Source organism: Heterobasidion irregulare (genome assembly GCF_000320585.1).
Source record: "Heterobasidion irregulare TC 32-1 unplaced genomic scaffold scaffold_06, whole genome shotgun sequence".
Classification (NCBI taxonomy): Eukaryota; Fungi; Basidiomycota; class Agaricomycetes; order Russulales; family Bondarzewiaceae; genus Heterobasidion; species Heterobasidion irregulare.
In genome coordinates this window covers 189,109-206,565 of record NW_009258202.1, presented here as the reverse complement: position 1 = coordinate 206,565, position 17,457 = coordinate 189,109, and the positions used below count along the sequence as shown (strand labels likewise).

General features: G+C 50.7%; 7 protein-coding genes across 7 annotated transcripts; 3 read left to right on the top strand and 4 right to left on the bottom strand.

Annotated features, from left to right (window-relative positions):
• Window positions 1-845: 845 nt before the first annotated feature.
• Window positions 846-3,104, bottom strand: cyp8 (cytochrome P450 monooxygenase 8; the record flags this gene model as incomplete). The annotated part of the gene is made up of 11 exons (XM_009548693.1): window positions 846-1,050; window positions 1,118-1,261; window positions 1,322-1,453; window positions 1,523-1,794; window positions 1,849-1,862; window positions 1,933-2,044; window positions 2,102-2,217; window positions 2,271-2,419; window positions 2,489-2,677; window positions 2,738-2,870; window positions 2,930-3,104. 11 exons carry the CDS (start codon window positions 3,102-3,104, stop codon window positions 960-962), a joined length of 1,527 nt encoding a protein of 508 aa, XP_009546988.1. The 3' UTR covers window positions 846-959.
• Window positions 3,105-5,404: 2,300 nt separating this feature from the next.
• On the top strand, window positions 5,405-8,391 carry HETIRDRAFT_36983 (synaptic vesicle transporter). The gene is made up of 11 exons (XM_009548610.1): window positions 5,405-5,712; window positions 5,821-6,177; window positions 6,249-6,405; window positions 6,468-6,543; window positions 6,605-6,733; window positions 6,795-6,854; window positions 6,920-7,043; window positions 7,105-7,235; window positions 7,295-7,550; window positions 7,611-7,737; window positions 7,795-8,391. Exons 2-11 carry the CDS (start codon window positions 5,831-5,833, stop codon window positions 8,044-8,046), a joined length of 1,659 nt encoding a protein of 552 aa, XP_009546905.1. The 5' UTR covers window positions 5,405-5,712; window positions 5,821-5,830; the 3' UTR covers window positions 8,047-8,391.
• HETIRDRAFT_418330 (uncharacterized protein) lies at window positions 8,285-8,530 on the top strand (the record flags this gene model as incomplete). The annotated part of the gene is made up of 1 exon (XM_009548767.1): window positions 8,285-8,530. One exon carries the CDS (start codon window positions 8,285-8,287, stop codon window positions 8,528-8,530), a length of 246 nt encoding a protein of 81 aa, XP_009547062.1.
• Window positions 8,531-9,918: 1,388 nt separating this feature from the next.
• Window positions 9,919-10,787, top strand: HETIRDRAFT_105200 (uncharacterized protein; the record flags this gene model as incomplete). Its single annotated transcript, XM_009548766.1, has 6 exons — window positions 9,919-9,958; window positions 10,009-10,231; window positions 10,289-10,367; window positions 10,440-10,574; window positions 10,630-10,684; window positions 10,732-10,787. 6 exons carry the CDS (start codon window positions 9,919-9,921, stop codon window positions 10,785-10,787), a joined length of 588 nt encoding a protein of 195 aa, XP_009547061.1.
• Window positions 10,788-11,373: 586 nt separating this feature from the next.
• On the bottom strand, window positions 11,374-11,640 carry HETIRDRAFT_320676 (uncharacterized protein; the record flags this gene model as incomplete). The annotated part of the gene is made up of 1 exon (XM_009548765.1): window positions 11,374-11,640. The coding sequence occupies one exon, from the start codon at window positions 11,638-11,640 to the stop codon at window positions 11,374-11,376; it is 267 nt and encodes an 88-aa protein (XP_009547060.1).
• Window positions 11,641-11,797: 157 nt separating this feature from the next.
• HETIRDRAFT_173619 (Carboxyesterase) lies at window positions 11,798-13,734 on the bottom strand (the record flags this gene model as incomplete). The annotated part of the gene is made up of 10 exons (XM_009548764.1): window positions 11,798-11,808; window positions 11,867-11,952; window positions 12,007-12,066; window positions 12,130-12,263; window positions 12,314-12,552; window positions 12,613-12,687; window positions 12,746-12,841; window positions 12,896-13,169; window positions 13,240-13,337; window positions 13,398-13,734. The coding sequence occupies 10 exons, from the start codon at window positions 13,732-13,734 to the stop codon at window positions 11,798-11,800; spliced, it is 1,410 nt and encodes a 469-aa protein (XP_009547059.1).
• Window positions 13,735-14,879: 1,145 nt separating this feature from the next.
• HETIRDRAFT_105202 (uncharacterized protein) lies at window positions 14,880-16,823 on the bottom strand (the record flags this gene model as incomplete). The annotated part of the gene is made up of 10 exons (XM_009548763.1): window positions 14,880-15,029; window positions 15,091-15,114; window positions 15,213-15,379; window positions 15,429-15,483; window positions 15,539-15,651; window positions 15,721-15,936; window positions 16,005-16,057; window positions 16,104-16,227; window positions 16,282-16,336; window positions 16,581-16,823. 10 exons carry the CDS (start codon window positions 16,821-16,823, stop codon window positions 14,880-14,882), a joined length of 1,200 nt encoding a protein of 399 aa, XP_009547058.1.
• Window positions 16,824-17,457: the final 634 nt, after the last annotated feature.

Sequence of the window (17,457 nt, the reverse complement as noted above, 5' to 3'; positions counted from 1 at the left end):
TTCTGATATATATATATATATGTTCTGGTCTTCGACCGTAGCTCCCGGCCCTTCGCATCCCGTGCTTCCCTGTCCTGTCCCTGTCCCTGTCCCTCCCATTCCCTTCCCTATCCTGTCCTGTCCCCCCCCCCCATTCCGCCACCCCGTCTTTCGTACACCGTTTCCCCGCACCCGCGTGCCGTCCTCATCCCCGTCCTCGTTCAGGCTTTGTGCTTGTGTGCTAGCGCTCCCGCGGTGCCGTCGGACGGTGGTGGCACATGAAGCTCGAAGCTTGGAGGGGGGCTGCCCAACTGGGCCGTCGGTCGGGCTTACGGCGGCTCTGTGTGTGTGTGTATTACATTCTGTAGCGCCCCTTGGAGGCTGCGTGCGTGCGTGTTTTATTATATATTTCTGGTTGTTTATGGTTGTATTTCTTGGTGTTTATGGGATTGCGTTTTGGCTTATTAGCTTTTTGGGTTTGGGTTTGGGTTTGAGGTCCGTTCGGGTTTGGGTTTGGGTTTGAGCACCGCTGGAGCGACGGCGCTTGGAACTTGGAAATTGGAAGACGTAGGATGTCAGCGTCTCAGCCGGTGAGCGCGTGTCCTTTTCCGTTTTAGTTCAAATCAGAGTTCCACTCCCAAAAGACATGGGAGGAGTGCTAATGTTGCGGACGCCGCGTTCTGGCAGGCGTGCTTCTCGTTATCGCGTATCATATCTGCTCGGAAGTGGGCTTGTCGCAGCACGTATGATGTGAATTTGGTGGACAATCCTCTGCAAATTCGTCTGGCATGGTGCTGGCCGTCACTCGAGTCAGCGGACGCCATCACGCATATATTGTATGCGCCACGGTCGGCGGGATCTGCGCTGCCGGGTGCCAAGCGTTCATTGAAGTACCGGTATATACAGTAAAACCATGGTCCGTCATCGTATGTACTCACTACAGAAGGATGTCGAAGGAGCCTCGAGGGCTCGATAGATCATCATGCGGCTCTCTGCCCGCCTCCCTGCGTGATGAGATCCAGAGCCTCCTTCGAACGGGGCACGAACAGACACTTGAATGGCTCTGGCCGGCTACAGAGCACACTGGTCATCAGAGAGAGCGCGTGCGGCCATATGGCGACAGAGCGGAGCTGCGTACCTCACGACGGTGCCGGCGTACTTCACGTCCTGTTCGACGTCGACGCCGTTCTCGTCCTTGGGCTTCGAGATGTTGTACACCGCCAGGACCGACGCGACGGTGATCCAGATGGTGTCCAGCGCGAGCCAGCGGCCGGGGCAGATGCTGCGGAAAGTCAGGCGTCGGGGTGTGGTTCGGACGGGTCACAGAGTGCGCGGCGCGTACCGCCGTCCAAAGCCGAAGGTCATCAGGGGGAGCTCGTTGATCCCGAGCTCGGCGTTCTTGGCCTCGTCTTCGAATCGTCGTGGATCGAACTTGTGCGGATCTGGGTACTTGGCCTCGTCGTGGAACATTCTCCTGCGAGGGGAGGGGGCGCTTTGGTCAAGCCAAGGTGGCTATGCTTCGCAGCAGGTGTGATCAACGAACCAGATATTCGGGATGAGCGACGTGCCCTTTGGAATCCAATAGCCCTCGTAGACGTCGTCTTGCACTGTTGCATGAGCGACGCCTATGGGCGCGATAGGGTTCCATCGCAAGATCTCCCAAGTGATGCATGTGACGAACGGAAGCCTGTTTCGATCTTCGAAGTTGGGCAGGCGGTCCGTACCCACGACGCGGTCAATCTCTGCCTGGGCCTGGAGCTGGATGTCGGGGTGGGTCATCATGGCAAGGAAGAATGAAATGACGCCGGCAACTGTCTGTTTGAGTCGGTGTGAGTGATGGACCCGCATCGACGACTGAAGTGAACTGACCGTATCAGCGCCAGCTGACAATTGCGTGCGCGGTGAGATAAGGGCCCTTTGGAGAGGTGGAAGAGAGAGAGATTGTGTCCATACCTGCGTAGGAAACAGCAGCAATGCCCTGAGTCATCGTCACGTCGAAATCCTTCTGCTGGGCACCCTCTTCAATCTCCAGCGTGGTGACACACGGCCCTGCCATTCCAGATGCCTGAGGTCATCTTAGTAGATGCTCGGAGGCTAGATCTTTCGAAAGTTGGGTGCGCACCATCTTCTGCTTGACCATCTCGAACGGCTTTTGCAGCATCGCCTCTGATAACTTGCGCCATTCTTTTGCCTGCCGCTTGAATAGAGCACCTGGGAACCAACTCGGGATATATTTCACTGCAGACCACGACGTCAGGATCGTGAATCCGGAAAGACACGATGGGGCTCACAAATGGGCAGATAGTCTACCGCGTAAGTCCCGTGGATTGCTGCCTTGGCTACGCTTGCCATGGCTTTCTCCGCCAAGTCCACATAGACGTCCCCCTCATCTGAGATGTCATGGTCATAGTTGATCTTCATGACGAGCGCTGCGGCATTCCTAGACCAAGCCGTGTTATACGTTACCGATTGGCCTGCGCGAAAGTAAAGGATGATATCAAGACTGTACCTCCGCATGTGATGTGCAAAGTCCTCGGGAGTACGCTTCAGGTTCAAAAGAAGGGTCTGAACCTCCTTGAGCTGAATTGGCTCGTATCGAGCTACCGTGCTGGAGCGGAAATGTTTCTGGAAAGTGCCGCGATACTTCTTCCACCTATCGCCGTACGCCATTCCTCCAAACGACCATGACCAGCCCATTCTGCAGAACGGAGCACGTTAAGAGGGTCGAGAACCGGAGATCGAGAAGCGGATGACTGACAGATCGCCCATCATCGTACGGGTAGGCCGCGAGGAATAGATTGCACCACGCTTCTCGAGGAGGTCCTCCGCGACCTTGCGCGAGTTGATGATCGCGACAGGGCTCCCGAAAGCATAGTAGAAATTGAGATCGCCTGTGATACGCAACGTCGATGCATGCATGACTTCGATGCTGAAACATCAAGAGGAATACCATAGGTTTTTTGCCATTTCTCGTAAGTCTTCCAAGGAAACATCTCGGGCACAGGGGGTCGACCAAATCCAAACCAAGACGATTTAGGTCCAGGCGGTAGAGGCGGACGACGAGCCCTGCGAACAAAGAGAATAAGGGATAGCGAGAGAGCTGCGACGACAACGATGGTTTCCATCCCAAACTGCTGCGGGTCGCTGTGAGGAAGAGTTTGTGCTGTGTAGGGCGTAGGAGGGTCCCCTTAAATACATTCAATCCATACTTGGCGAGACATTGCAGGGTCGTGGTCGTCTGTGACGGAAGTAGATGTTTCGGGAAATCAATGACCAACAGTATTAAGTAGTAGCTTCGAGAAGCAGGCTGCGACAACGTTGGCGGGAATGAAAAGAAACCAGAGAAACTCACTTTTAAATGCCTTGATACAATGGCGGTGAAAACTGCTCGTCATATGAAGATAGAGCGAGATCGAGGGTTTTCAGTATCTTTAAATACTGTCTGCTCAACTTTGTGCGAAACCACAGCGTCTGTGATCCGTGGGATGCGTGAGTTACGACGATCACTACCGAGCGTATTGGGCGGTCAAGACGTACATGTCCATTGCCACGCTTCCTTCGCGAAGCAAGGAAAGTGTCAGTTGGACTACTCTTGACAAGATCTCGCTAGCATAAAATCCCCGGCGCGGCCCGAACGACAACGATTCGATGTTGTCAAACCCCACTATGACAAGACATCTGGTACGTGTGCTTGGCTTTCACTCGAAGCGGTGCTCATAGCCTGAAACTCTGAGCGTGGGAAGGATGGTATGCAGCTTGAAGAAACTCACAGGAGTCTAGTCTAGCAAGTTGCGGTTTCTTTGATGAGTGCATATTCGTCTCTGAGATGCTGGTTATGTGTATAAGTCCTTGCTAATATCATTTAAAAGCTGCAAGTGCACGTACGCGCGGTGCATAAAGAATTGCATGCCGAGAGCGTGCGCAAGTATGAATAAGCAAATTACAACGATCCACCAGTCCTTTGGGCAATGTCCCTCCTCTCACACAAGACAAAAACTTCAGCCATTTTATTCTCATTCATATCATCCTAAATAGACCTAAGAATACATTTTGTTATAGACCCAGACAATGACAATGATTTCTTCCACCTGCAGAGCGAAAAAGGGGGTGCCCAAAGGACCGGTGCTTGCCAAAAACGGGAAATGCCAAAAAGAGCCCCTCTGAGCGGGCTCATCCTCGTATGCCATAGGCACGTCACCTTATGAAAAAGATATGTAACCGGAGCTTTCGATGCCTCCGGATTTGATTATGAATTTTACTATATTTTATTGTCCGCAGAATGGAGGTCCATCCCATGAGCAAAACTGCTCAAAGGAGCAGTGGTGCCCAAAGGACCGGTGGATCACTGTAAGGCTTAAGTTACAACATTGCTCATGCTTAAGTGCTTAAACATGTAACGTTAAGATAATCATGATGTCGATCTTCATTATTCGGCGACACCTCCTTTGGAGCACGCCAAGACCACACCGTCATAGGAGGCGTAGCTACCTCATCATCTGTTTGCTTTTTCGGCAATCTATTAAATGCATTAATGTACTTCCCTTTTGGTTTATTCCGCCAGTGCGCTCGCATTTCACAGTGAGAATAAAAATACGCAATGGTGTTTGGAAAGTATGTGGAACCTTGGAAAACAATTATTGAACAATTTGAATGTGTGTCTCTGCAGACGGTTCATCATCAGCCGAACGATCCAACACAAAACGAGAGGCTACAAGACGAAGGTTGAGATCTCGAGGTTGATTGATCTTGAGGTTAAGACGAATGAGCGGAAATCAGTACGAGGGAGTATGGGTGACATTCTGTGACACTACATAGACATATCGGGATTTGGACAGGGCTGGATGAGGAACCAGGGCTGTGTATTCACCAGTGGTGGATATCGCGATTTTTAATCTAAACGCAGAACGTTCAGGGCCGGCATCAAAAGCACAACAGACCTGCTTACATGCCTCTGTGTCCGATCACACCAAAAATTATGAGAGTGATCTTGTATGCGAGGGTACGAGTGCGGGCTTGCTTTCTCATTCCAACTCCAGGCTCTCCTAGGGACCGAGTTGTGTTGTGGGCTCTCTGTAATGAGCCCTAAAGGTGTCAGTTGAACTAGACTCCACGGTGGGAAGGCAAGGATAAAGATCTAGTATTGACCATACACCCTGCGGCAAGGCGACCAAGTCGTCGAAGGGAGAACAGAGAGAACAAAGGGCTCGGGGAACGTGACGTTACTGGCCGGAATATCTCTGCAGCGGTCGAGATCGGCTCGAAGCAGCCCGATGTGGAGATACCGGCGGGCCACTCACCCAGATTTGGCCGCAGCGGCGCCGGGCCGGCAGCGTGCAAGTTGACCCGCCAAAGGATCTTCCACTTGCAGACCATGTTCAACTTGGCGCGTCCGACGCTGCTCCCCCGACGTTCGACAAACAGTGGGATTTGTTCTGCTCTCGCGGCTATGACCTGTCAACAGGTGCTATGTTGAGCAGCTCAATACCGCTCGCAATTAACATCCCCAAAATTGACTGGACCCTCGGGCCTAGAAGGGCTTTTGCGGCTCGCCAGGCAAAGGATCTTCGAGCGTAGAATGGGTGCCGCTCGGCTCCTCCTTCATATGTATCTACAATACTCCGGTTCGTCCTCCTCGTCCAACAGAATGTCCCGAGAGCATTTTCTTCGCTGCGCGCTGCCGCCTCGCTCTCGTCGACGCCGCCTATAAAAGCAGGCGTGCGTTCTCCAATACTGGTCAGTCTTCCATCTCATTTTCTCCCCCTCTCCTTCTTCCTGTCGAGAGTTATCTTTCGACCTTGGTTTCGCCTCCCTCTCTTCTCCTCACACGATCCGCTCTGCTAGCAACCTCGTCATGTCGCTTCCACATCCGCACCACGAGCACGAGCACAACTACGAAGTGGCCCTCCCTGCCGTGCTACCGGACGTCGACATCGAGGATGCGCCTCCTCCTCCCATCCATCTCGCGCGCCGCTCCACTCGCCGCTCTTCTATGCGCCAATCCATCTCGTCCCCAGCAGCACGCCCGCACTACCTCAGTTCGGACTCTGCTGAGACCGTTACGGAGCCCGGTGCCGTGGAGGTCGCAGCCTCTGGACCAGGAAAACTTGATCCCGAAAAGGCGCTCGAGAAATGGGAAGTGGTCGATTGGGAGGTTGGAGACCCAGAGGATCCGCGCAATTTTTCGAAGACGAAGAAGTGGTGAGTTTTATTCTCGTTTATTCTCCCCTCAATTGAATGAATCTAATACAATGACCTGTTGATCCTTGTAGGATTATCACGATTGCTGTCTCCTCGCTTTGTCTGGCAGTCGCTCTCGGGTCCGCCATCATCACAGGTGATCTCCCTCATCCTGCGAGAGAGCTCGGCATGTCCGACATCGTGGGTAACCTCGCCGTTACCCTCTTCGTCGTCGGCTTTGGTCTCGGTGTATGTCTCTACCTCTTCATCGATTTTTGAAGGAGGCTTATCCACACACCCGATTTGTACAGCCCCTAGTGTATGCCCCCATGTCAGAGATGTTTGGACGGAGACCGATCTATATCATCTCGATGGGTTTGTTCGCAAGTAAGTCTCACGTCCATCGTCCCCCCTTATTGTTGCTATACATTGATCGCATCTTTCTCAGTCTGGACGATCCCCTGCGCGCTCGCGAAGAACCCTCAGACACTTCTTGTCGGCCGTGCATTGGCAGGTCTCGCAGCCTCTGCGCCAATGACGAACGTGGGTGGAAGTGTGGCCGATCTATGGAGCCTCGGTATGTATTTATCGTCTCTATCGCGACCTTCACCCTAATATCATACCGTCTTTTTTTGTAGACGAGCGTGGCATGCCAATGGCTGTATTCTCTGCAGTGCTATTCGTTGGACCTGTCCTCGGTACGCTCACTCATCTTTTTTTTCATACGTAGTACCTCCTGCTCACGGTATGTTTCCATACATAGGCCCACTCATCGGAGGCTTTGTCGGCGAGACCATCGGTTGGCGCTGGGAGTACTGGATTCTACTCATCTTCGTCAGCGCGGAGTGCATCATGACGCTCTTTGTACCGGAGACATTTGCTGTTGTGTACGTCTTTCTTCTCTTTGATATATGCTATGTTATCAACATTCCCTTTTATTTTTCACAGCCTTTTGAAGAGACGTGCAGAGAAGCTGCGCGCAGAGACAGGAAATCCCGCATATAAGACCGCAACAGAGATCGTTGAAGCGGATATCACGATCGGCGAGCGCGTGCAGATTGCGCTCATCCGTCCCTTCGGTACGTCTCTCTCTTCATTTATCATTGTTGTTCCTCGCTCATAAGACGTCCTTTCTCAGAGATGCTCTTCACCGAGCCTGTGCTTATCTTCATGTCGCTCTATCTCTGTCTGATCTACATGCTCCTCTATCTCTTCTTCTTTGCGTTTCCGATTGTGTTCGAAGGCGTGCACCATATGAACGATGGAATCACGGGACTGATGTTCCTCTCCATCCTCGTCGGCATCTTGATCGCGCTCGTGACGATGCATTTCTGGACGCAGTTATATCGGAAACTGTACAAGGCTCATGCTGTCGAGGCGCGCCTTCCGCCTATGTACGTATACCCTAATTTTGCTCTGTATCCTTGCTCTCCTGCTGATACGGATGTTCATAGGATGTTTGGCGCGTTGATGTTGCCGGCGTCATTGTTCATCTTTGCGTGGACGAGCTTCGAATATGTGAGCTGGGTTGGCCCCATGATGGGCGGCGTCGCCTTCGGCTGGGGCATGGTCTCCGTCTACGTATGTCCGGAGAACTCCTCTTCGTTGAAGGTTACAATCCTCACGCATTTTGTCCAGATCTCCGCCAACTCCTACATCGTCGACGCCTTCCCCAAATACGTCGCCTCCGCGATCGCCGCGAAGACGTTTATCCGCTCTATGGCCGGTGCATCCGTGCCCATGTTCGTCGTGCAGATGTACAACGGTCTGGGCCCTCGCTGGGCGTCGTCGCTCCTGGGCTTCGTCTCCATCGCGATGCTGCCCATCCCATTCGTGTTCTGGAAGTGGGGCGCGCAGATCAGGGCAGCGAGTCGGCGCGCGAGCGCGTAACTGGGTTTTCTTTTGATTTCATAATCGCAGGTGCCGTTTTGGCGTCTCGGTCGGGGGTAAAACTAGGTTCTGGATTTCGATGCGAATATTTTTCTTCTTGTGATAGAGGTTCAATAGATGGGCACATGAATACCCTGAACTACTATAGATCTCTTCTATACACTATCATCCTCTTCGATTTCATTCGCCGCATATAGTTTTCCATTCTTCCACTTGCATCTACCTCACTTGTATTGATATGTACATAGTTTCGTACATAGAGCTAGACAGCATTCTTTGTTTACTCGATGTACACCAGCCTTCGTACGCTCTAATATATAGAGATACGATTTCGGACGCCATGTCTATCGACCCGGGCTCCAGAGTCCCGGTACGCGAGCTTGCTTGTACCGGCTTCTTTTCAGACTTCGACGACCCACGGCATCCCGCCATCCAGAAGCACCCTTGCAAGCAATATCGACCGCAACCGCCAACAGATTCCTGATTCTACACCATTGCTAGTTCAGATGTCTTCAGTCTTGTGGATAGCATGAGTATGCACTCGAGGGGATGGGTTACTGAGGGGCTGGCATTTCGGCAGGTGGTGCCTACGGCAGCGTTTCGTATCCCGAAGCTGCCGGCAGTTGGGGCAGATCGTTCGGCATGGCGTCTTGACTCTTGAAGCCTTGTTTGCTGCATATATGCTGATTTTGAGTTAGAATATTTGTAGATGCTGCTGGGTAAAACTCTCGGATTGTGTAGTATGGGTTCATATCAGGGGTTGTTGAACATCAAGTTGTGCTGCGCGAGAAAATGTGCTAATTGTTGAGAGTTGCGAGGTGAGCACTGGGCAGTGGGTGCCGCTTTCTTTTCACAGGAAATCTTACGATAATTTTTTTCTTGAGCAATTAGGACTCGAGCGCGGCCGATCTGATTGCTTGCCACCTCACTCCCAGCTTTGAGTGCTACGGCTGGAGCGCTTTCATCCCATACCCCGATCAGGCTTGCCCTTTTGTACCATTCTCTGCCAGTCTGTGATTTCATGATCCATAGCATGAATGCAGTACTGCAGACGCTGGGCATGCCAAGCAATGGGCTCCATCAGGGTGCTCATCCATAACCCGCCGCACATAGATAAATTGCTCGACATGTAATGCAGGATGCTTTCAGGCTTCTCAAAATCCCCCATCTGAGTCAGTAGCTAGTCAAGGTGTCCAATGCCGAATTTTGCATCAGCTTTGTGTGCATGATTTATTTGCGCTGGTTACTCCCTCCGAATGCCCGAGCCGAGGGGAAGGTTGTACAGCTGACTGGGATGAGGCTGGTGCACTTTGATTTACACATCGTGGAGGCAATATTGCACAGCTGGTACACTGCTTTGTTGAAATATTGGAAAGAAGGGTTGCGATTGGACGTATGGTGCTCACTGAAAAGGCAAGCTTATTGGCATCATATGTATCACTCTAGTAAGTCATCCACATATGTATGCATCCCATCCAAACCAACAATGACACCGTTATAGGGATGGCTCGGCAGCCTGCTCAGTAGTTCGTCTTCTAAGGTATCTGTTGTAGTTAGATATCACCTTAACAATCTGAATGGTGAGGAGCTGGCAATTATCTGAACTTGATATACTGAAGGGTATCAGGTATGAGATACGATCTGCCCATTGCTGATGGGCGAGATGATTGTATGCTCCCATCAAGGAGGCGCATGAAAGGATGTGCCTGGGCGCTTCAGTAGGCGCTCGTGTATCAACGCTTCATCAGGGTGCATGCGCCTTCGAAGATACGATCACTTGTTACGTAGACGTATACTCCAAGGTGTTCTGTATAAATATGACGCTCTCGATGCCCCTTAGTCCCATCTTCATTTTTCTACATTTCGTACGAGATGTCCCAGATCTCTGTTCGCCAGCTTGTCAATCCCTCCTGTAGGTTATGTACGATTATCATTCAGCGATGGTCTGACCTCGATATCTAGCGGAAGAGCTTGATAAAGCTGCCGAGACGCTTGCTGCATCATTTGAAAACGACGTCTTCACGTTCTGCTGTATCGGGGGCGACAAGCCCCAGAACCTCCTCTTTCAGAGAGCGACCCTTGCCGCGGCCGCGGTTGCGGGACAGATATGGGTAGCAAGTCACGGAGACAATGAATTCGCTGCCGTCGCAGCTTGGTACGGCCCAGGTCGAGGCCTTCTCGATAGGTGAGTCTCACGTCGCTTCAAAATCGAAAAGTATAGGTTGACCTCGGCCCTTCGCAGTCCAGATCAGGGAGAGGCAGGCTTCAATGCCATGTTCGCTGCCTTCCCGATTGAGTTAACGCGGTGGTGGACAGAATACGTACGTACACACCGCTCAATAATATTTATGGTGTTAAGATTGCCTCGGGTCGTACATGAGTTTTTGTCTAAGTATGGTGCCATGTGTGTCACAGCCCTAGGAGAAGGGACCAAGGTCAACGGCTGGCATCTACAGCTCCTTGGTACTCACCCCAAGCATCAGAATCAAGGTCTTGCAAAGGCAGTCACGGCACCGATTCTCGAGAAAGTACGACTCAAGAACCACGATCCTGTACGACGGCACTAATACCCATATGCACCAGGCAAAGGAAGATAACAAGATTCTCTGCCTTGAAACTGCGACAGAAGTCAATGCAAGTATCTGTTGTTGATATGTCGCTCGAATAATGCTGACGATGATGTAGGTCTCGATCTACAAGAAGATGGGTTGGAAGGTGAGACACGGTCCGGAACAGTATGAAAGCGCTGTGGGAGGTTTCTCCATGTGGGTTCTTTCGGCCAACGACTCATAGGCTTTTGGACTTGATATGGGCGTGAATAAAACGCCTATGTGCCCTATGCTGCGAGATGTCTCTTTACGACCAGAGAGCTAGGCTGAACATCTCTCGAAGAGTCATGAGATCCCCCCTCCCAGAGAAAAATTGGCCAAGAGACGATGCACTGTTTCTCGCACCACGGGCTACAAACAATTTGAGGGTGCGCAACCTTTCTTCGGTGCATACATGATCACATCACGATGGCGCGTTTTCTCTCCAATGTCATCGATTATTTGGCACGGCTTGACATCTGTTCTGGCTTGTTTCGGCTTGCGTCTCCTCGAGCGTCTGTTGCCTGACTGATGTGATAAATTGCTGGAGGGACGTGCTGAGCTTGATTGCCAGCCGGTCACTCAACAGGAACCAATGCAGGAGATGGAGAGGCGCATGAGCGATAGCTCTAAGCCATAAATTTCGATGCGCAAACAGACGACGGCTGGTGGGAATATGTTGCAAATCAAATTTGAGAGCCTAAACTCCCTCATGTATGTCTAGCGCGCCACCCGCAGACTACAACCTGGTTTGAGAAGTGATGTCGGCCTGCATCCAGAACGCACATCGATCCACCTCAAATTGGGACACTTGTTCGATGGCCGATTTTGTGGCGTTGTCGTCGCCTAGCGTAAGCGTCATGCGGAACCGGGATGCATTCTCGGAGCCAGTGAAAGCCTCCCAGGATGGGGATGCAGGCAGTTTAGCACTTGATGGCTTGCCTGTAGATATGAACGACGTCCAGTAGGCTATGGCTTCTCTGTTGAGAAGAGCCTCGGACTGCATGTGTTAAATATTAGAAACCGCTCAAGGGAGTCGTCGCAACAGAGCAGAATGATGGGTCAATGTACCTGGTTGAAAGGTGTGAATGTGAATACCGCATCAGCTGCAGAACTGTGCGGCGCTATTGAGCACAAATGGTCCTATAGAGCAAGTAGCATGCCTACTTTGTGCCTGAAAGGTGAAAGGATGTAAGGATGTAGCTTGCAGATACCAACATAGCTTTGCTTACCGTCAAACAGGTAGTACAGGTCAGATGTGTGCATCACACCGAGATATGGGCTCGCAGCCAGCAAGATAGGATCTGGCGTATTCCACCTGAGGAGAGGTGAGGTAGTGGGTCCCCTCAAGCGGCAACTTATTCAAGCGTACCTAAATGTATAGACGTTCTTCGCTCCTTTCGAAAGCATTTTGTCAGCTATATATTGATCCCTGATAGACGGAACAAGTATCAGCAGATGAGACCTTGGTATAATGAGGCGAATCTAGACGCACATACAAGTAAAAACGACGTCCCCTGCAATTGTCCAAGCACGATCGTATTCGGTAGGAAACGGACTGCCTATCGCATTGACCTTGGGATAGAAGTCGAATACAGTCTCTAGGGTGCGATTCGTCTGCAAAGCATCCTATCAATATGCGGTCTGTGTGTTAGACGCATGGATATCGTCGCACGCACAACGTACGGCCAGCGTGTATGGAAAGTAAGTCTTGTGATGTCCGCATCAGTGATAAATTGAGATGGCTGGCCACCAGCGAAAGTACGCCCGTCATTTGTGCAATGCCCTGCGAGGATATCGACGGCGTTGAAGCGTCCATCACGAAGCAGGTGCGAAGGCAAGTCGGGAAGGAAAGTACCATCCACTGTAGGCCCTATATCTCCATTGCCGATGATATTGATTCCGGCAACAATTGACTCTTAAGTGGAAAAAAATTATGAATCGTTGGTAGCCGCGATAGCTTTGACTAGAATCTCACCAGTTGAGGCGGTCCTCAAGCATGCAAGAGTATTGTCACTTGAATTAGAGCAGCCCACAGCGGATGAAAAGTTTTCTAGGAAACGAATCAGTTGAAGCTCATTGCAATATCGCAACAGCTAGTGAAAATGTACTATATAGTTCCTCTGCTAGAGGCGAAAGAGGATCCAACATGGGATCATACCCTATGGAGTTAAATATGGCTTGTTTGAAAGGCACGGGTCTCGCGCCTTTTCCCCAACGATGGTCAGACAGTTTTGGAGAACTCAAAATTGTTGACTTACCTGCATACGCAACTGTCTGCATGACGACACTCGCGCCTCCAGCACTCTCGCCCATGATCGTGACACGCTCAGGATCGCCACCAAATTTACCGATATGACGCTGCACCCATTCTAGTGCAGCACGTTGGTCAAGAAGGCCAGCATTGAAGTCGCCGTTTTCGGCAACAGCAGAACCTGACAGGAAACCAAGCGCGTTCAGGCGGTAGGATATCCCCACTCCTACGATGTCCGGGTGTTGGGCTACCCAATCGTACAATGGATAGCCTTCAGGACCCTGTAAAATTGAGGGGACAATTTGAGTCACAGAAGCTCTCTCGGAAGATCGATTGCCAAGCTGGCCTTACACCGACGTAGAACCCGCCTCCAAAAATGTACACTACAACGGGTAGCCGCGAATTTGCAGTTGCGCTAGTTGGCTTCCATATGTTCAACTTCAAGCAGTCTATAATGAAGATGCGCGCTGGATTGGTACGCAAGACGAGCATGTTGATGATCTACTGACCTTCAGAGCCGACGCCAACTTTTGCGGGCTGCTGAATGCACGGCGGAGCAAAGTTCATTGCGTCGACAATGGTGGTCTTCGTATCATGCCCCGGTACCGTCTCGTCAAGCATCTGAGGCGCTCGGAATCGGAGTTCACCCAAGGGTGGTTGTGCATACGGTATACCGCCGAAGAAGGTCACACTGCCATTCAATACACCAGCAGGCGATGTCGTATTTCCTGCGTATGCAGCGTAGCCCAGATCAACTACCGGGCCAAGAAGAGATGTTACAGCTGCTGTAGGGTAAGCAAAATTCAACAATATAGAGAAGATGAACACAGAGAGAGTGCCCTTCATCTTTAGAGGCTATGGTACGACAGCTCAACGGGAGCATACTCACAGGATCTTATATTGTTTTAGCCAAGTCAGCAGGGTTCAGCGTTCTCGATTTGTCCCCTTCCCAAGGGTCTTCTGACGACTGTGATCATAAAATTAACGAGGATATATTCTTATAACGGCCCGTCATTTCTCGAAAGGCGATGAGGTTGTGGTGAAGTAGAAGACAAGAGCACGGTCCGCTCTGGCCCGCTCTGAGGAAAGCGAAGAGCCCGCTAGCATTTCCATATCGGGATGAGTTGGACGCCAATAGTACTCTTCCAGAGAACCTGTCTTCACAGCTTTATCACCACAGCCAGCCCTCGCTATACACTCCGTCTCACTGCGTTCATGAGAATTTCCGTGTTTCCTATTTGCCCCGGGCACGCACTTCCAGCACAAGTTTCGGAGCAGCTGTGTCAGGTAGAGGGGCGTACAATGCACCTACTTTCTCGTTGAGCTATGAACTAGGATCTCAGTAAGGTGACTATCATACATCTTCATCTCGCTATCATCACCCACTTGGCATTTTTCAAGTGTTAGTGCTGCAGAAGTCTGATCCGGACCTTTGCATTGCCTCCTCTGACCCAATGTTTGCAACATACTCGATCGCAAACTGAGATTGAGAGTTTGTCTATAGCACACGCGAGTGCTGCAGCCCGCCCCGGAATTCATGAAAGCGTCTCTGTTCCGGTCTACTATGCAGTTATATGCGATCATATTGAGCAACTGGAGACGTTTGGTTTTGTGCATTTCAACTTGCACCTCTTTGAGCATGTACTTCCTGAATGCTTGAAATCGTGATGGACTGTTTGATGGAACTCCGCTTGAAGGTCTATTGCTCGCTCTCGAAAAAAAAACATCGGAGGTTCATTACGAGGAGATCGTAGCATAGTAGGATGAGGCGGTGGGCAGCCTGTTGAGGGTATTGCGCCACCGGAAGCGTTCTCACTCAAATCTGAATTTCCAGAAACTGACTCCGCTCACAATATATTCGTCATTTTCCATTCGTGTAGAGGAACCATACCCATACATCTCTGTGAAAGCCTGCATACAATTAAAATTCGTTTTGGTACACAGACTTGCAGGGCAACATTGGCTGTGGAGGGCAAGCAACTCAGCCTCGGCTACTTTCCAATAGGTGCAGCTTCGATAGATTGCAAGAACGTGGTATCACCATCCTGACGGTGCACAACGGTGATTTCCCAGCCCGCGCTGCGCAGAAGACGATCTAAGTGCCGAATAGTCCTCTCTTGGAAGTTGAACAGCAGAAACATCTAGGTCGATATATTCCGATGTAGTATCCTGCATCTTCGTTATGAAGAGGAAAGCACTTACATCGATATCGGCGTTGTACACCATCTTGTTCATAGGACCGAAATTAGAGAGCGAGAAGGAGCTTCGCGGGGGACTGCACCCGGAATTCCCTTGTCGTCGTCGCCGTTGGGATCATGTCATACAAATGGCATGACGCTATCCACAAGCAAGAGAACGGTTTCCGGAGTAGCAGCGTCCCAAAGTCGAGTCAGGAACTTCACACAGTATTCATCCGACCAATCGTGAGTGATTTGTTTCAATAAGAAAACAGACGCGTTCTTCTGGGGTTGCGGCTGGAAGAAATCATGCGCTACGACTCAAGTTTTAATCATGTATCTGAGATATCAATTTTGGCTTACCTTCGAGCTTGACTTGCCCCGACGTCACAGCGTCCAGCATTTTCTTGCCCCACAACTTATGGTACACAATGATCAGAAATCTCTGATAATTGAATCATCAAGAGCCGCACCTCCTTTGCGTCTTCAACAACGCCGGGGAGGCCTTGTACGATCAATTGTATCTTCGGGAAGTTAGCAGCAATTGGAAATATGGAGGTACCGACACTGCTGCCAACATCGACTACTATGGATGCAGGAGGAAGACCTTTCCACATTATTTCACCATGCCTCGAGTAAACAAAAGAATGCTGACTGCTCAGTATAGCATCGACAGACCGCAGTGCATGAACTCTTTGCATGCCAATACCAAACCGACGATGTCTGTAGCTCTGATCCGGTCGCTCGTGAAACTCCCAAAGTGTTTCTTTGGTGTTGAAAGCCTGTGCAAATGGCGAAGTGCGCGGATCACCCGACCGCCTCGTCATGGGACCATTCAAAGTCTCCCAAGCATACGCGGCCGCTTTAAATGCTTCATTAAAACTAGAATTTATTTTGCGGAATCAAAAAGCGAAAATGGCCCAAATAAATAGAACTCACTGATGGGATGCGAAGCAGCCAATCCCGGGGTATTGTTGTGTTTGTGCTCGAGGCTGGACGAGAATAATGAGGATCGCTTTTTGAAGATGTTCAACTTACTCTGCAATTATTTCTTTGCTAGGCTTCAGGGTATCCACCATGCTGGAGACACGATTATTGGCAAAGACTTCAGGAGTGATCTCACGGTAGACGTGATTTGTAGCAAGAAAGCGCAGGAAACGAGCTGGTAATATATAAGATCAGCTTCCGATGTGCACACCCAGTGATTCAATAGTACCAAGTTTTTCAGGGTCCTGCCAGTTTTTGGCAGCAATTTCCTCGGCATGCATGCCCTTTTGAAAAATATAAGTAATGGGATTGTACAGTATTCGATAAGATGAAATCACCTGTGGCTCAGCTTCACGCAGAATCTCGGTGACGTTCGTCGTGCAGGACACACAGAGTTCGAAAAAAACGAAGAAGTATTGGGTGGCCTTCACTCAGATTCGATGCATGCTCTGATGGCGGGGGATCTAAAGTGCTGAGAAGGAAATATGTAGTCAGTATTCTTGGCAAGACAGGATGCATGATCCATACCCCGCCAACGAGGTGGTGCAAAGAGACTTGCGGCGGGGAAAGGATAGCGGCAAGCTGGAGGGCAGCAGCACTGATGATAGCAGCAGCTTCAGCGGCTACGGGACTGATACGAAACGCTTCCGAAGGTGGAGAGAATGGCTCGTTGAGATCGGGAATCTCTGTGCCGTTGTCGGCACAGGCTTTCTCGAGAGTTGAGACCGATTCGGTCATGAGAATGAGGAGCTCGCAGATCTGTGAGGGCATCATGGTCAAAGTGGATGTTGGACAGCAGGAGATGCGCTAAAGCCCATGTTTGAAAGGCATTAAAAGGTGACTGAATCAAACCTTGTTTTTACGGGTAATTCAGAAGGAATATCGATGGTGATAAGACCTACCATGATTCTCGAAGCTCAAAGGCGTCCCGCATTCACCGAGACGGGTGATAGAGCATGTTTGCGTACTCTTTTAGGATGCACAGCACCCCTTGAGCTGGCGACAAAGGCCACCGCCTAAGGCGGTCAAACCAGTAACCTACTCTATTGCCACATCGCTGGACTGGAATTCTACTGATGATGGGATGGGTAACGGCATCCGGGTGACCTACTAGGGTAGTTCCTTCAAAACAGACGCCTGCACTGCTCTGGGTTGCGGATGTCCGACGAAATCATCTTCTTCAATAATAGCTCAGCTACTAGGACACTGCTATAAAATGCAGATTATTGCCTGTTCTGCATTGCACTGTGATATAGCAGACGCAGGAAGGCAAAAGCCGTGACGGTGCAGACCGGGTTAGTATAATTTGCGAGAAGGATCGGAGCGCATTCCAGACTTGCTATAGTCGACTAGATCCTGTGATGCTCAATCAGCCAAGTCGAGTAAGACCACCGAGGAGTCTTGT